This window comes from Micropterus dolomieu, linkage group LG01 (assembly GCF_021292245.1).
Source record: "Micropterus dolomieu isolate WLL.071019.BEF.003 ecotype Adirondacks linkage group LG01, ASM2129224v1, whole genome shotgun sequence".
Taxonomy (NCBI): domain Eukaryota; kingdom Metazoa; phylum Chordata; class Actinopteri; order Centrarchiformes; family Centrarchidae; genus Micropterus; species Micropterus dolomieu.
The window spans coordinates 53,848,463-53,867,110 of NC_060150.1; the positions used below are offsets into that span (position 1 = coordinate 53,848,463).

General features: G+C 40.2%; 1 protein-coding gene across 1 annotated transcript in view; it reads right to left on the reverse strand.

Moving 5' to 3' along the window:
* npepps (aminopeptidase puromycin sensitive) overlaps positions 1 to 17,866 on the reverse strand; it is a 29,276-nt gene extending 11,410 nt beyond the window's left edge. The window contains exons 1-15 of the mRNA XM_046047368.1: positions 17,545 to 17,866; positions 14,123 to 14,207; positions 13,836 to 13,913; positions 13,582 to 13,703; positions 11,312 to 11,419; positions 8,745 to 8,945; positions 8,410 to 8,506; positions 8,290 to 8,323; positions 7,700 to 7,814; positions 6,766 to 6,930; positions 6,498 to 6,602; positions 6,355 to 6,415; positions 6,147 to 6,256; positions 3,914 to 3,977; positions 3,613 to 3,752 (exon numbers count right to left, since the gene is read on the reverse strand). Coding sequence (XP_045903324.1) covers positions 3,613 to 3,752; positions 3,914 to 3,977; positions 6,147 to 6,256; positions 6,355 to 6,415; positions 6,498 to 6,602; positions 6,766 to 6,930; positions 7,700 to 7,814; positions 8,290 to 8,323; positions 8,410 to 8,506; positions 8,745 to 8,945; positions 11,312 to 11,419; positions 13,582 to 13,703; positions 13,836 to 13,913; positions 14,123 to 14,207; positions 17,545 to 17,667 — 1,608 coding nt within the window. The 5' untranslated portion in view covers positions 17,668 to 17,866. The remainder of the gene's footprint in view (positions 1 to 3,612; positions 3,753 to 3,913; positions 3,978 to 6,146; positions 6,257 to 6,354; positions 6,416 to 6,497; positions 6,603 to 6,765; positions 6,931 to 7,699; positions 7,815 to 8,289; positions 8,324 to 8,409; positions 8,507 to 8,744; positions 8,946 to 11,311; positions 11,420 to 13,581; positions 13,704 to 13,835; positions 13,914 to 14,122; positions 14,208 to 17,544) is intronic.
* Positions 17,867 to 18,648: the final 782 nt, after the last annotated feature.

Below are 18,648 nucleotides of genomic sequence, written 5' to 3' on the forward strand. Positions count from 1 at the left end.
TAGACTAGCCGAATGCCTGTAGAGACTGACAGAATCAGAATCGGGTTTATTGGCAGTATTTGTAGTATTGCACAAGTATGTGCAAAGTTGAAGAAGTGCTCTTCTGCGCTTCCTCCAAAACTTACAACAAGGAAGTCCAGTTTGTTTGAACTTTAAACATGTCACACATCTTCACTTATGACTCATGAATTCAGATTAAAACACTGGAAGCCATATCCTGTCTGGTAAATTTTCTGAATGAATGAAGAAATGTTATTTTTGCCAAACATGTCGACTCTTTTAACTCAAAGTTTTACTTTTTTGTATTAGGGCAGAAACGATTCATCATGAAACTCGAATAACTTGATTACGTTTAATCCAAATAATTATATACAGCGCACGGAGGATTATATTACAGATAGGTGGACAAGTGAAGACGACGTGAACTGATGCCGTGGACTGCAAAATGGAGGAAGAGAGAGAAAATAGCGAGGGATGAAGAAGAGGCAGGCCAGAGAAAAATACAGGAAGTGTCCAGATTATGGGACGACAACACTACAGTATCTGAGCAGAAAGCGTAGACAGAAGCATAGAAACAAGGTAACGTAAATGTAGTATTTAACGTAAATCATGATTGCTAGTTGAGATGATGCTAGTCAAGGTACAACTTAGCTGTAAATGTGTAAAAGTGCATTTGATGTTATTGTCCTCTGGTTAGTCTGAGTTTGGGTTGTAACGTTGTAGTTATATTAGTTACACACAGACTGTATAAAAGAAGTGGACGTAGTCATGGTGATGTCACCCGCTGGTTTGTGGACTGCTGTTTTGAAGCCTCGAGTTTGGCCGATAGGGCGCCGCCATGTCGAGTTTTTACAACTAGGAAGTGCCCGGAAGTGACCATACTTGGACGAGACGGTGGAGCTAACAGCCGTGTGCGGAGTGTCATTTTAACAAGGCTGATAATTTTGTCTAGCGAACAACAGTCTTAAAACTAAATGTACTCACCAGAGAAAGTTAACAGCCAACTCCTAATAAGCTTTTTCAACGGTGCTGGTTAAACTTGCACAGTGCCGAGGGTACGAGTCACTCTAGCCTGACTGACAGATCGCCATGGTAACGACTTGTCAATCATAGATAATCCTGCCCTGAAACATACTCTGCTTTATGGTCTATTAAAATAAATGGGACCATAATTTACTAAATCAACATCATTTTGAAACTAGCGAGTGTGACCATAAACTCATTTGGAAAGTGTTTACTGAGGTAATAAATCAGCTGAGAAGTAGCCTCATTTTACCATTGATTCTAATGGAGCTGGACTTCTTTATACAACCAGAAGAGTCGCCCCCTGCTGGCCGTTTGATAGAACGCAGGTTTCAGGGACTTCCACATTCGCATCAGATTGCTGACTGGAAGCTTCCCGCTTGGTAACACAGCTGCTCCTGGTACCGGGGGCGCCAAACATAAGTATTTCTTATCTGATTACATGATGGAATAATCTGAAGAATACTCGATTACTAAAATCATCGACAGCTGCAGCACTACTTTGTTTGCACATGGCCTCGTTTTAACAAACATGTATAAACAGATTTGTAGAGCCACATTATGATGGCAGTGTTTTCATACTGCAGAATACAAAGATGTTGAATTGTTAAAAGCAAACCAACAAATAATCACATGAATATCCCATGTAGATAAACAAGTGAAAGGTGAGACCGATCCACATTAAATATAGTTTCTACAACAATGTCACTCAGTGGTGCCTTCAGGTACGTTCAAACCATCACGGCAGGCTGCCAAACAAGATATTACTGCCACAACAAACCTTGGTACATAAAATTGTTTTATTTATCACTATCAGGGTATATACAGGAAACCTGAAGTAAAATTCAATACCTTTTAAGACCTTTCTCAAGACTTTTTAAACATATTTTAAGACTGTCGCACCACTTTGAACTTTTTAAATGCACAACATTACAACCAAACATGTGAGAAACAGTGTGATTTGTGTTTTAGTTGGTTCAATCTAGATAACGTTAACTTGCCAGCAAACGGCAACCAGTCGATAACTACCTGACATAACTTATTTTCAGGCATAAATTTGTAAAGGGCGTACTGTTGGTTGCAATCTGAAACCTTACTGCTAGAAGCCACTAAAAATGAGACTGTAAACCTAAACACTTTGATAACTTTCATCAAGCACTGTATAAATACAACACAATTCAAATAGGCCAGAAGGGAACAAAGCTGAAGAGAATAAATTCGAGTGATGGATAACGTTGGCAGTGTGGTCGGTGTAGCACAGACATTTGCGATCAACAACTGCTGTCTGCATCGTAAAGCTGATTTGTGTACATTTTTATAACAATAACTTTGGTAAAACAGAGGTGAAACAGAACAAGGGGAACTTGTTGCTCTCAGGAGGACCACATATTGGCACAATGGCATTTGTGTGCTACAGGGCCTTTGTCCACAGCCTGGAGGAGGACCTAGTATAAATGAGCGTATTAATAGAATATTATAACATTATATTAAATGTATATTGATAATAAAATAGTAAACTGTTTGATATTAATATGCTAATTATATGATGTTACTATATTCATTAATTCCAGCATTTTCAGTTTGGGGTTGTTTTCATTCATTAACTTTGTGCAAGAAAAATGTTCTACATGGTAGTTAGTCTCTAACTTTAATTTTAAGTAGGCAACTAACTCATCAATAATCATAACTATTTACACAGAACAATGGAGGTCAGCATTTATAAAGTTTGCTGCAGCACATCAAACTTTTTTTTAATGTCCCGCTCCGTCCAGGCTATGATTGATCTGTTCACAAAAATTGACACAGACGAGCGCATCGGCTTTATGAAATATTGAACGTGTTTCAATAAAAAGCAATGATTTAGCTAAATAGCCAGCTAACGTAGCCAAACCCAAATGCTGCTTATATTTTCCTCTATTATTATTATTATGTTTTCCCCCAATCTCGCTCTTGTTTTTGATTAACGGGGCTGTTCAAGCGGCCACAGAGCTCAGACCGACTATGTTTTTAACGATTAGCATCGGGGGTCCGGCGTGGTGGAAGATTACAGTCGGTTTGTGCTCGTCAATCAGTTTTCCAGTTCGCACAGATCTATTTTTAGGTAGGCTGTATGAGAGTGAAAGGCTCGCATGGTAAATCCCTGCGTCTAACGTTAGAAGAATCGTTAAGTCCTGCCTATTTAGTAATTTTGGCTACGCAGTATAAATAAATACGTTCACCGACACTTTTAGCAGACAAACTCTTTGGACAAAAAGGATGTTCACATTGACAAAAATATCTACAAAATTGAATACCTTGTTAAATGACTTTTTAATGGCCTTAATTTTTGCAAAATGGATTTATTACCTTTTAAGACCCCGCGGACACCCTGACTATATGCCAGGTATCGGATCAGAACTTGGCAAACACCCTGACCTTTGGTATGGCAATCAATATCAGGATCATGCATCCCTGATTGCTGGTGACTACTGCTGAGCGATCTAAAAACTAAAACTGATATCACTGCTGTGGATAAAGTACTCATCTAAATATCGAAGGTGAACTGAAACATTAACTGCTGGTGTTGGAAGAACCGTCACTTGACCTCACCTTGATCCACTGGTCAGGAGCCACGCCGCTCACTGTGATGGTCGTCTCGGGTCTGTCCAGAAGAACCTTGAGCTTGGTGCACTTGGGGTCCTCGCTGGTACAAATACTAATGGGGACCATCCAGTTGGGGCAATCCTCACCTGTCCAACAGAAAAGTAAAGGAGCCAATGAGAAGCTAGCACAAAAAGATATCAGTTTTATTTTAAAATGAATGCAAAGCAGCATTAACCCTGTGTTGTTGTTTTTTTGCAAATGGTTTGAGTTGCATACATTTTTTTGGAAACAGGTCATAAACACTCACCATTATGTGGTCCACTGGCACAGAACTTCTTCTGAGATATTTTGAGGATGCGGTCGTCACCTTGCTATAAATAACATGTTCAGTGTGTGTGAGGAAGACAAAATGAAACACAGAGTACAGAATTAGAAAAAGACACCAGACACCTGTCACTTCTGCTGGTGAATTGAATAAAGTTAAGGGAATAAAAAAAAAGTCAATAGGTATTATTCATAAGGACCATGTGACGTCACAGTGCTTTATCGCCATTTTTGTGTCGGGTCACAGCAACCACTACCCGAGGAGACAGAATTTTGTTTAGCCGAATCTTCATGTAAAAGATGCTAATGAACTGAATGGAAACCCAGTCTGCATGAAAAGTCGCACCTGTGAGCTAGAGTGCTAATGTTAGCTAAGCAGCTGTAAGCCCGTTAGCTATTAACTCGCTAGCTAACATGATCACTCTAGACTTAACCACCACCGAAATAACATGGGTGATAATTGTTGTTGACTCACTTACATGTCCAGTGATCACATATATATTTTTTCTGTTCCAGATGCCATATCATGGTGTGGTTCACCCGTCCTGCAACGGCGCATTGATGGATTATGTACAAGATCCATGTAAGTGTCAGGAAAAGTAAGTCGGGGCGGTCGCTTGGCAGATTTAAGGGACAAAATACAGTTGGATATAAATTGAGGTCTGTCCGTCTCATTTAGATGCACTGCAATCAAACATAACATAACATAAATAACTATCTGTAGCCTAATTCTCACTTTGTCGGACACAAAAAAAGGCGACGGGACATTTCATATTACAACTATAGTCACCAAAATGCTCTCACCAAGTCAGACAGACAAACCACAGCAAAAGTTAAATCACCCGATGTTCAATAAGGCAATTTTTTTCAATCAAGGTTCCCTCAGTACTCTTGTAAAAACTAAAATACGACCAGACTTCAGAGTGATCTCTGCAGTCTGGTCTCCCGTTTTGTTGTCATTGACCCAAACAAACTGCTTCTGGGAGTGTCGATGACTTTGGTTGATGCTGGACAGTATTTGCCGATTAGTTTATCGAAGCGCAGTAACCGAACCTGGTAATCATGGTAATTAAAATGTGTACGATAATAATAACCACTGGGAATTTTACCATGGTTTATCATGAAACCGGTAACCATTTCTTCCCTATTCGGTACTAGGCCTGGGCGATATGGACCAAAAAGTCATATCCCAGTACTGTTAGGCTGTGGTATACCGGTATAAAATATATATCAGTATTTTCTGCTAAGTTGGCTGTGGGGGAGTGTTTAGGGGCATGTTTTTACTATTTGTAGGAACTTAGCTTGTTTGTAATTTCAGTTTAAATTGTACTTCATTCACTCACTTACTGAATCCGCCTCCTCCAGTTCTCTTCACGCTTACAGGCCTAACGTGCCTCTGCTGCAAACACGTCCATGTGCTCCGCTTCTTTCGGTCTCTCCCTGGTAACTTTCTCCATCATTAGTAGGCTACGTTGTATAAAGTCGCCAAAAAAGAACTTTTTCTCCCACAATGCAGTTCATAGCAGCAGCTGCGCTGCATGTTAGCCATTCAAAACAAAACCAGCTTGGTAGCTAACAAATTACACCTGCACTATTGTGTTCAATGTCACTTTACCTGGTCCATGCATCTAAAATATCCACAGTGTCGCGATTTGTAACATAATGACTCTGTGTTTCCCTGAAAAATGCTACAATGTGCCGCCAAATACACCGTGGCGGCTTTTAATACACCTGGGCAGCCCGCCGGAGTAAAGTGTATGTGTGGGAAACAATGACTGAACTGTTGTTTTTTTTACAAACCAGGTCTTCAGCAGTGTCTACTGGCACTGTGTCTCACTCTCCATGTTGTTAGAGACTTTGTGAGTAAACGGCTGCGTGCAGACGCAGAGGGAGGGGCTGCGCAGTGAGGGAGAGAGAGAGGAGCAAACGCTGGCGGGACTTTATGAAACATATTAATTAACTCAACATCAAACTATAATCGGTATAAACGGTATTGTCTAATTTTATATGTCTTTTGAAATTATATCGGTATGTACTTTATACTGATATAACGCCCTGCCCTATTCGCGACCAGTGAATACTTGGGTCTTGTGAATTCTGAAATCCACCTCTGAACAGACTCTAGCTCTGTTCCAACTTCCTGACCACACGCAGCTCAGTCAGTGAACAAAAACGTCTGATTTAAAGCACTCAACCTTGTGGTCAATTAAGCTCACCTGTTCCTGATCCACTACTATTATCGGGAAGCCCATCTGCTTGGTCCACGAGCTCATCACAGCAGCAATGGGTTTTCCACTGGCCTGTTCCAGACAGTCCCATAGATCCTCTGTGGAAGGCAGCAGGGAGTTAAGAGGATCAGGAATCAGTGCAGTTAATTTACACAACGGTTTCATCTTGAGGGAAATATTTCCTGAATGTTCTTACCCGTCGAAGCATTTTTGTGTTGGAATTTCAAAAGATAAGCGTTCATTCCTTTCCTAAAGTCCTACAAAGAATGAGTAAGAGGTCAAGCTTAATGAACAAAAAATAAACATAAAAACAGTACCGAGTGTGTTAGAGCAACCAACCTCGTCTCCTATGTAGTTGTGCAACATGCGGATCACAGATGCTCCTTTGCTGTAGGAAATGGCGTCAAAGATTTCATCTACCTCTGATGGATGGCCCACATTCACCTGGAGCACATAACACAAAGCTAGAAATCAGGTGTTAAGTATTTGGCAATCACAAGCTAAATAAATAATAACAATTATAACAATCCACAATTAAACACATTCTTCCCAACAGAGCACATGAGACGGCAGCTTTCAGTTCCTCCAGGCTGCCACCACAGCTCACCTCTATGGGATGGCTGCTGTCCAGTGCATCCAGGTCCAGAGCGCGGGTGTAGTCGGCTGAGACGAACTGGGTCCAGATGTCGTACTCTGGGAAGCAGTGGTCCACACACAGATACTCGATCCAAGATGCAAATCCCTCATTAAGCCACAGATGGGTCCACCATTCCTGTATACACAAAGACACACACTAACATGACACAGTGTCCTCCACGTCCTTCACAACTGCTCCCCTCTAAAATTTGATCACAAATACTAACATTGCCTCAAAGTGACAATACTTTTTGAAGAATAATGGGTAACTTAGGTTGTTGACAAGATATAAAAACATTTACGTTCTACATTCGATTAAAAAAAAAAGAGGAAGGGATTCAAATTGCCCAGATTTGATTACCACTGTGACACATCCAACAATGTGTCCCTGAGCAAGACTGTTAATCCTTAGTTGTTCCAGAGGCGTGCGACCTCTGACATACATAGCAATTGTAAGTTGCTTTGGATAAAAGCGTCAGCAAAATGAGTAAATTTAATGTAAAGTCATAGACTAGACAACTGAGCAAATAATTGGCAGATGAATCAATAACGAAAATAATTGTTAGCTGCAGCCGTAACAGATACAGTATAGTACAGACACAAAATAAAATTAGTATGAGGTTTGTTTCCTACAACCAGAGATGCAGATTGGTTTCTGCAATTAACTAGCTTATCAATATTAAAACATTTTATCTGTTTTATATCTTTTTGGATACACAGGATAAAACTCTTTAAGCTGAGAGCTCAGTTTTTTTTAACATTACTTTTTATCATCAGTCATTGGTTTTGTTATTTTTGTTATTTAACGGTAATTATTATTATTATTGTTTTAAAAGCTCCTCACAAACTGGATTTCTGGAGGTATTTTTAGCTACAAGTGGTTGATGTAAGGTTACGCTAGTTACCATGGTGACCAAGTTTCCAAACCACTGGTGGGCAAGTTCGTGTCCCACCACCAGCGCCACCCACTGCCTGGAGGATGAGCAGGAGTTCTTCGGGTCGATTAGCAGTGCCGTCTCCCTGAGAAAAAAACCCAACAGAGAGTGGAGGTTAACACAGAGACAGCTGAAGGTCGATGCTTCCTCTCAACGCCAGCAGGTTTCTACTCCATCAACCATCCGGAGGCCGCTTCAGCCGCTGGGCTGTTTATTAAGAAAACCTGTATGCAGGCGGCTGTAGATGGAAGATGAATGGAACCTGCTGCCGTATGCTAATCACACGCCATCTGAAAAACGAACAGGTGGCAACACGTTCAGCTAACCACAAAGCAATTAAAAAGCCATCACTGCTGTCGGGCAAAATAACACAACTGCAACAAGAACTTTCAGAAAGAAAAAAAGTGACCTAAAGTTGCATGAAAGTAATTCCAAAAAAAGGGCTCTGATGTCAGCAAGGCTTTGCACTTTTGCAAAGTCGAAGGGGCTTTAACTTTTTTCAGCATCTGAAAATTTTTAATATTTTTAAAATATGTAGCTGAAGAGCAACTAAAGCTTACCTGTAGGTAACAAGGCCCCAGTTTTCCATGGCACCTGAATGGGAGGAAGCAGTACGCATTTCACAACATTTTCAGTGGAAATGTCTCAAATGACTGAATGTAGAATTGGCAGCTACTCACCAGCAGCAAAATCGGCAATAGCTATGAGATCAATTTTAGGCAATGGATAAGGAACATTGAAGTAGTCTTTGTAGAAAGGTAAGGTCTTAGTCGCAACCTGCAAAAAAAGAAAACAAATTGTTAACCAACAGCTGTCAGGACAACCTGTACACAGCAAGATTAAAGGAGACACAAAGGATCAAGCAAATTATTCAGGACTGAATCCGCCATCACACAAAAGCTGGTAAATTTAGTCGTTATCCGTACATTTTTCTCCACTCAGCTTTGTAGTTTGTAAAATTCTTAGTGTACAAGTGAGAGCATGTTGTGAATCCTGCTGCGGACAGTCTGCTCACCTCCAGTGCAAATTTCCCTTGTTCGGCCTTCCCGACAGGTGTGTAGACGCGTACCGTTATACCGTCTGATGACTGGCTCTCCACATAGTCGTATTCACCAATGACAAAAGCTACAAGGTATGTGGACATGATGGGTGTGGTGGCAAACTTCACTTCCACAAGGTTTTCATCTTCTGGATATGGCTTTCGATCAATGACATTCTGGAAAGGGAAAGTTAAATGGCTCAACATGGAGATCATCATACAAACAGATTACTGACAACAAAAGTGAATCCAACAGTTGATATTGATCCATTCCCTTGTAATTATTTTTACCCTTTTGGCCAAAGAGTGATGTTGTAAAATGCAAACTGATTAAAATTCTGTAAGTAGTCTCACAGTCACTCCACACTTTATTTTAGTGCTGTGGTCTGGCTGAATCCATTATCATTGTGGTATAGGGGGGAAACCACGTCCCAGCGTTTTTGGAGTTCTTTAAACAAATCACAATTGTTTTGGGTGGCGCTAAGCCCAGGATGCAGTGACGGTGCCCTTGCAAAATAGTAAAACAGTAACACACAAAGAAGCGAAAGGAGGAGGAGAGGAATTCCGACTGAAATAGTCGCCCGATGGCAGGCTTGTACCCACAGCCTACTTCCTGTGACTCAGACTCGTCCGGTAGAACAAACAATGTACAAATTATTTCACTATTTGAAGGGCCACACCGGCAATGGGGCTTAAAATGTGAAGTTTGTCTTGAGGGTGATGCTAGAGGAAAGGTCATGGGGTCATTAAAATCAAAATGCTCCTTCTTCTGCATGAATCTGTAAAATCTCGTAAAATGAATACCATTGTTTCCATTAGCTTTTGTACAAATGGAAACTTTGGTCCCAAGGTGGTGCTGGAACAAACATCAGCAGGTCACCACGATCATTAGGAATCTGAAATCATTCTTACTGTCAACAAAACCCAAGAAAACGACCAAAGCCAACAATGTGTTAGTCCGTCTCTCAATACTGTCTGACTACCCTATCCTGTCTGTGGCTCTCGGCTCAAAGCCCACTGCTTCCTACTGAAGATGTAAATCACGCATTTAATTATTAAAATTTAGTTTTCTAAAGGTGACCTGAATTATTAACTGGAATATTCATGATGCCCTTCTTTTGGTAAATATTTGAATCCAGGTTGAGATGTTTGCAGAGCAAACACATAAGGGTCCCTCCTGTCTGAGGCTATCAGCTCCTTGCCCTTTGGTTTCGTCTTAAGCGTAAAACTCAAATATATAGCTTCATTTTTATAAACTGTAGTTTTTTGAGCAAACTCAAAAATCAAGAAACTTGTTAGGGCCTATTTTCAGTGATGGATTAATTCACATCTGGTCCTCTAGTGAGTATTTAGGGCAGCAGGACGGTGTCTAAATAAACTACAGAGTATGTGTTCATGGAGATGAAGGAACATGTCAGCTAGTTCAGCAGTGAGGCTCACCGATGTGTTTTTAATAGCTTTTAAATACAACAGTGGAGCTCAGAGGGATAAGATATATCAGACAGTACTTGTTAGTAGTTACATTCATTGTTGGCGTTGGTGCTTTATGGAACGTGTTGACAAAAAAAGTATAATTCTGAATATCCCCAGACTTATTCTTTAGTATCAATGCTGACATTTAAAACATTGTGGCCAGTATTTATCTTACTAGCAGTACATATCTTTCACCATCTGTACCAACATGTAAACCCTCATGTTAGCACAAGTATCCACTGAAAAGCATGTGTACACAGTCGAGCTAAAAGCAGTATTGTGTTTAAAGGTCACAGTAGACTTGCTGAGAAAATAAATTTCAGCAGGTTTGTGAACAATAGGTCAAGAGCTGGACCAGCATCAATCTCTGCGCAGGCGTCAGTCCTGCTGGTCAAGCTAATTAAATTTTCTTCACTTCAGCCGTGCGCATGATGGCCTGCAATTTCTCTCTATAATAATCAGTATATGTCTACAATGAATTGCATTATTTTATGTTATTATCTAGGGTTATATGTCTATAATATTATTTGGTAAGCTGTCTTCCACAATCCAATTTCGCTGTCCTGTCTTGAGGAAAAGTGTATATTTGGATTCAACAACTGTCACAACAGGACATAAAAACACATTATTACAGAGTGACAGGCTGCATTCATGTCATTCATATTTAGTCAGTCATCAGAAAGACCCAAATTTAGCTTTATCGTCCCCGCCCAAGTGTGTTAGCCTGAAGGGGTGTTGTTACAAATAATCTAAGCCAGATGATGTTTTCTGATGCAATGTAGCTGCAAATGCCTTCATCTGAAATCAGTGAAGACAATGACATTTCTTTCCTCCAACCAACCTCATTGTACATGTACAGTAGTTACATTTCACATGTTGTGAATGTGCAGTGACTGTTGCCTGCCCTCTGTTATGTAAGATATGAAGAGAAAAGAGAGGGAAGAGAAAGGGCTGGAAACCAAAACACACACACAGTCACACACATTAAAGAAAACTTGGCAGTGAACAGGGACTCAGGCAGTCTGGGGTCTGGAGTTTCTCAGAGGGAGGAGTGAACATATGACACGTACCATATTTGACAAGGCTACTCGGTCCTTGGGAACTATCAGAGTGATGTCAAAGGTGGCTTTGATAGCTGGCTCATCCCAACAGGGGAAAGCTCTGCGAGCATCCGTGGCCTGGAGAGAGGAAGCAGACAGAGAGAAAGGACACAACCTGAGACTGTGTGTTCCATCTAGATAAGTCCAGACCGTGTTCAGGTCCCGCTCAGGTGGACTGCAATTCACATCCGGCATCAAAATGCAACAAATCTCCGTCTGTGATCATATTTCATGTAGACATACTGATACAGGAGGACTGCAGAAGGCTGTTTGCATACTGAACAGAGCTACACAGAAACTAAAAAATAGGACGAAAAACATGATGAAGACAGAGTTTTCTATGTGAGAATAAAATAGATATACAGAGCTAGAGAGAGGAAAGTAACCACCCTATTTAAAGACACTTTTATATGTTTTCCCATATTATATAAGAAAAATTTTTTTGGCTCATCTGCGTGGTTAGGGACGCAATAGCTTTCACATTATATCCATTTTCCATGAACAGAAATCACTTCGGTGGCGACTCAAAGAGAATTATGCCAAGCTAAAGACTATTTTGACTTCTATTTTCCATTTCGGAAGTCAAAGTGACATTTCACTGTATGAGCAGCCCCAGACTCTTTCCTCTTTGTTGCAGGCAGCGCCACAGTCGAGCATTTTCATCTGTGCCAGGTAAGCTCTTTTTCAAAGCAGAGATAATGAAAGCATCAAATTTAGTTGTGACATTTGAAGCATTCCCTTTAAATAAATAGCCTGGAGCCAATGATTTTATCTATTAAGACAGATAAGGAGCTCCAGCCTTGGATAATGTTTTCCAGTTGGGCGCCTGAAACAGCTACCCCTGCAGAATCCCACACCACAGGTGTGGACTGACTGGTGTTGCTGGTGACCGGTCACTGTGAGTCGTTAAAGCTTTCTACCTGTGTTAATTTTACTTACGAACATCCACGTTATGCTTGGAATGTTTTTTTGAATAACCAAGTGTGTCCTGAAACACAGTGTGAGCTGGCAACTAAACAGAACTTGTGGTGAGGAAGTTAGTCTGAATAAGATTACTCTACTTGTTACTCAAAGGCAAAGGAAGTCACTTTCTATCTCTCTTTACTGCACTTTCCCCCCCCTTTAAGTTGGTTTTTAGTATAGTTTAGTATAGTTTACACTGAACAGACTCTAACCTGTCAAAACCAGAAGGACTAGAGAGGATCATTCATGCTGATTAGACTACTGCAACTCCCTTTTCACCTGCTTCAGTCGTCTCTGGACCGTCTGCAAGACTGTCGACCAGGTCTTGCAGGACAAGTCACATCACACCCATCCTGTCATTGTTACACCAGTCAGGTTCAGGCTTCAGTTTAAAAGGTTCTCGCCGTCATGGTCAATCACCTGGGTACATCTCCAACCTGCTTCACGCTTATGTCACCCCTAGGTCGCTTAGGTCTTCAAATCACGGTTCACTACTTTACTGTGGAACGCTCTTCCCTTCGACTTACGTTACGTGGTCTATGTGATCTGGTGGTCTTTTATTCATGTTGGCTTTTGTCTCGCCAGGCGTTTTAAGGTCCATTATTGCTTATATTTTACTGACTGATAATTTTATTGTTTTTATGATGATGTTGCGTTTGTTTTATTGTTTGATTACTATATATTAGTATTTTATGATGTTGCGTTTGTTTTATTGTTAGTTCTTTACCTACACTTCTAAAGCAAGCAAAGTTTAATTACTTACTTAGTTTGCGTCCCAAAAGACTGTCATTTTGATATTGTTCAGAATTTGCTTATCTCCATAGAAATGGGTTATCCGTCAAACTTTGCTGAACCCTTCAATGTCAAATATAAGAACAAAACTTTTTCAACATGCATGTGAGAAATGGGAATAAATAAATAAATAAATAAATAATGGGAGACCCTCTGTCATAACTTCATTTTTCAGTGTGCGCATGCTGTGGTAGAAAACAGCAGGTATATCCTGCAGATAACAGAGGACACACAGAGCATCCCAGTCCGTGTCCAGACTAGACTGAACTGGTTTTGGCTTGACTTTCCCAGAAACACACGAACACAAAGCAGCTTTTTCAAAACATACTTATAAACAGAATGAAACCTGAGGTATTGCATAATCTTTAAGACATTTCTGGATTATAAACAAGACCCACATGACCACCACGCCCTCCTATGTAGCAACACAGGCAAGTAGTGGGTTAAGCAATAGACATCCCATTTCCCCGAGGCCATCAACTTACCTCAAACTGTGTGACAGCAGCGTAGCGGATCTCTCCAGCAGAGGTTGTATATTTACTTCTATAGAATCCTTTCATTTTGTCGTTCAGCTCCCCAACAAAGTCTATCTTCAATGTGCCAGAGCCTGGGGAGGCGTACACAGAGAGAGTTGCACTGTTCATTCAGTCACAACCAAAAGGCGGAAATCTATTATTCTTCAACAGCAATGATGAAGCAGGGACAACAACCAGCAGAGCCAAATGAAGTCCATTCTTACCTTTCTGTAGCGCACTAGGAAATGACAGGGTAACTTTTTCATCCTCATTTTGGTAGTTGAATCCTGTAGCATTAATTTCTATAAAAGTAAAAAGAGAGTAAGAAAAAGACCAAGGCCGACTACCAGACCATGCAATATGTCCTTCATTTTTCATTTTAAATCAGGTGTACTCCCAAAATTGAGATGTGTAGAGATCAAATGCGATAGGACACATGCAATTTACATTTTCATTTAGGACAATGTCATTCATTCAAAGATAAAACAGGGAAAAAAGCTGACAGTCTCACCTTCTCCTCCCTCCGGCACAAAGGAAGCTGTGATGATGTCGATGTCAGCACAGTTCATCACAATCTGATTTGTGGCTTGTGTAACCTGAAAATATTGACATAAAGCAGCATAACTTACACTCTGACAATCACCGCTGTGCCATAATTTCAAATCCCAATCTGTCTGAGAAAGATTATGTTTAAATAAAGTGCAACTCTCCAACGAAACTATCACCGGGACTTGACAATAGAGTATGTAAAGGAGCTTTTGTTTGTGCAGTTCTGATAGTAAATCCAAACTGAACCTGGGTCAGATTGCCAAGACAGGAATAAATCTACTTACTGTGAGCTAAACCTGCAGAGGCTGAAGGGCAAAACTGGCTACAGATAAAGAAACTGTTGGTTTATGAAAAAACATTGGAAAGAAAAAAAGTTACGCAAACAAGGAAAGGAAGGTGGATTATGGGGCCTCTGTGAACAGTGCATGTTACTTAGGAGAAACACAGCGGCACACTTGGATACCATGCAGTTTTCAAAAAGGGCAGTAATAGTGACATTCACGTTTTGTGGCAGTGCTGGTTGGACGCTGCTGTTGTTAGAGAAACTTGAAGGCTGACACAGCGGCAGAGAGGCAGCAAAGTGCCATGTTGCTCACATTTTTGTCTGGTCTATTGAATTTTACTCATGATTGGTACAAACCACAGATAAACAGGGTCCAACTAAACCAAACTGTGGTCAACACAACATTAAAAAAACAACTTCCAGGAGGACTCAACTTAAAAGACTTGCTGAAATGTGGATTTGAATTAACTTCCGGCAAACTATTTTAATGATTAACACAAGGACACAAGTTTTCAATCTATTCAAACCTTGCTTAAATGTTGTATGAGCACAGTTTGCAGCATAATTTATGATGTCCCATGTACATTCCTTGTGCTAGGTGTCATTTCAGAACAGAAGGCAATAACATACCAAAGTTTTGATTCAGATACAAAATAAGCCAAACTTCTCAAAAGTTTCCGGGGATAAACTTTTAATGGTTTGGTACTGAAACATTTCATCATTCTTCAAGGAAAAATGACATATTTTCAAATGCAAGGATTTACGTTTGTCTTTATCATTTACAAACTGTATATATTTGGGTTGGTCAGGCAAAACATTTGTTTTACAGTTGTCTGCTCCTTCTCACATTCTATGGTGTCTGTGTTATCTTATTATTTTTCATGAATTACTATTATTTTAATCTATTCTTGATAGTGAAGCAGTTTAAATCCCATTAGTGAATGTGTCATGTAAACAAAGAAAAAACAATATTTACACATGTACACATTTAAACCATACATAATGGTGTGGTCTGTCTTGTTTGCTCTGATAATGTGTGTTGAGCGAGTGTTTAAAACCAGGCACAGGTGTTAAAACGCTCAGATTACAGGTGTCTGTGCCCGCACAAGGGAGCAATTCAAATTCTTAAAGCACAAATCATCTCTCTCAAATAAATGCTAAGTGAGCTGTTATGTTTGTTAGTTACATTTAAGTTACCAGCTACAACAGGGGTCGGCAAATAAGTCTGGCATCGGGCCAAAGTTTTTTCAAGTCGTTACATGGTGGGCCAGAACATAGTCATATTATTTCAGATCCTTATTCACCTGTGTGTAGGCCTATGTTTAGCGCAGTCAATAGCCACGGGATTCATGTTCGGAGGATTATATGATCGATTCCAGCATACGGCAGATATATTTTTTTCTCGCTTGGAAGCTTATTTTCATTTCCCTGAGGAAATTCAGGGGAATCCAATCACACGTTTACTGACGGCTTTTTAGATGTGTGTCAAGCATGCGTTCTCCTGCTTTTATTTTGGAGGCACGATCACTTAAGAGGAAGCGATAATGTGAGTAACTGTAGCTGTCATGACTGGGATCTATTTCAGCACCAGCCCTATCAATTTATTTATTTTTTATTTTTCTGCTAACAAAGCAATCTGGAAGCGGGCCGGGTATTATTGCTGCCGGGCCGATTCTGGCCCGCGGGCCGCCTATTGCCGACCGCTGATCTACAACCACTTTGTCGTTTTAGTCTGGACGTGATATGCAAATGTGAAAAAGGTCTCCGTTTTCAAAAACAAAAATGCAGTAGTGTGGATGGGGCTATAAAGAACAAGCCATGGGGAAACAAACTGACACATTAACGTAATTACCATAGACTGTGTGTGCATTCCTAAAATTTACCCCAAAGACTGTTTAAAGAACAGTTTAAATTTAACCAGAGCTGCTCTGAAAATAGATATCACGAAATGCACTCATCTGCTGCCGTTTTACGGGCAGGATGTGTTTTAACATGTTTATATATAACTGGGGCTGGCAATGACAAAAAATGATAAAACATCTCATGTCATTTGATATTGATAATTACCATGAGAAATGTCAAATCATTATTTCTTTCAAGTTTAAAAGCTGATATTTGCTCCTGAGTGAAATTTGAAGAAACCAGATGGTTAATTATAGTTTTATTTGTAGTTTTACATGACAAATAGTGAATCACTTAACAAATCTGAGGTAGAACGTGCAAATTAATTATGATTATTTATGAATAAGAATTATGAATAATTATAAGATATTTTTTCAACAAATATGCATGAGTAAAATTAAGTAAAATCTTTTTCAGTCCCTTTTCCTCAACAGAATAAATATCTTAGTAGCCAAATTAAGCTCTAATTCTTTCGTGATTCAAATGAATTAAATCAAACATTTATTGAACATTTGTTATATTGTTATTGAGGGAAATTATATTACAATAATTACTGTTTCATTGCCCGGCCCTATTTATAAGGTAATGTTCTAACTTAGTTGATCTGAACTAGTGAGTGAGCCAGAGGGTGGGAGGGGGCGACATGATGTTGCCATGATTTAGCAAACACTAGTGAACGTTAGCTAACCGCTAGTTTGGCTAGTTAACAATTTCAGTAGCCAACAACATCTGATTAATACATTAATAATGATGCATTACTTTTACAAAAGGGCTTAAAGTTGCTGGCGCGTTACAACCAACTGCTCTTGAATCACATTAAGCGCACTGCCAAGCGCTGTTAGCAGGCTAAGCTAACATGAGAGTGCAAGTCTGCTACTGTGTATGGGACTGTTGTGCTAGCTAGCTAGCTTCAATTAGCTTGCGGCTAGTTACAGAAATATCCAGCAGTTATTTTTCCCCTTTAATGGATTTCCATCGGCCAGTCCGAGCCCGTCAGTTAGCCAGTTAGCAACTGACAGCTAATGTCAGCTAGGTTACTACCGCTGGGCTAGTGGCTAAGAATTTACAGTTATCAGTCGAACACACAGTAAATTAGCTAGCTACTGGGTAACGTTAGCTGGTTAGATTACATAACAAGATCCCCGCCATTCACAGATAAATCCATCCGTGTATGCAGCCAGGCGCTCGGCTACACGTACCTCCACCATCGCCTCCAGCTTGCCTTCGAAGGTGAAGTCGATCAGGTCGGGCTTCAGACATAAGCCATAGTTGACGGGGTAAACGTCAGTTGGTAGCCGTACGAAGGGCCTCCTTTCGGGCATGGTTCCTGTATTTTGGCCGGTCGAACACGGTGCTGTGTGTAACTCTGATTATCGTTTTTAGTTTTATTAGTATAAAGCTGACCAAAACGGGGCCTCGACAGTGAGGGCGGGCAGCAGGTAGTGAGTCTGTGTACGGAATGACAGCGGAACCCTGCGGGCCACGAGCAGCAACATCAACTGCTGCCAGCTAACAATTCTCTCTCCTCGTAGACAGCCCAAACAACTGAAGTTCAGCAGCGTCGACCTACAGATACACAACGTCATCACGTTCCAGCGTACGTGCCATACGTGTGTGTACATCGGTGTACATGCAGTCGTACAATCAAATAACATACATCTTCTATACTGTATGGTACAATTACAGTGTTCCGACTACAACAAAGTATTTGCAGAATAGGCAATATTTCGAAGAGCATTGGTGCTACTGAACATCTGAAACTGAAATACTGAAAGAATCAGAACCAGAATTAGAAATACATTATTGATCCCTGAGGGGAAATACTTGAGTCACAGTTACTCACATTGCACACCACAGTTGGTAAATAAAAAAATATAAATAAGATTGTGGAAAATACAGTACAGTAATTTACAGTATGCTATATGACAGCGATGTAATGATAAATAATAATAAAAAGTAAATAATGAGTACAGATAGTGTTGAAAAATTCTTAAAAAATGCACAATTGGACAGAGAGTAGAGAATATTGCACATTGAGTCCTGAAACAGAGAATTTGTTAAAGTCAGTTGAAATCAGAAAGAGCTTTATTGCCAAGTATTATTTTACACGTATGAGGAATTAGGTGAATAGATGCAAGACATAGACATAAACATCCAGTTGACATATATAAATATGGAATAAACAGATGCAAGTTATAAAATAATTATATATATATATATATTAACATATCCCTGCTGCTCGGGCCTTGGCCTCTGTGTTCTCTTCCCTCTTCCCCTTCAGCCCCACTGCTGGAGGGATAAAG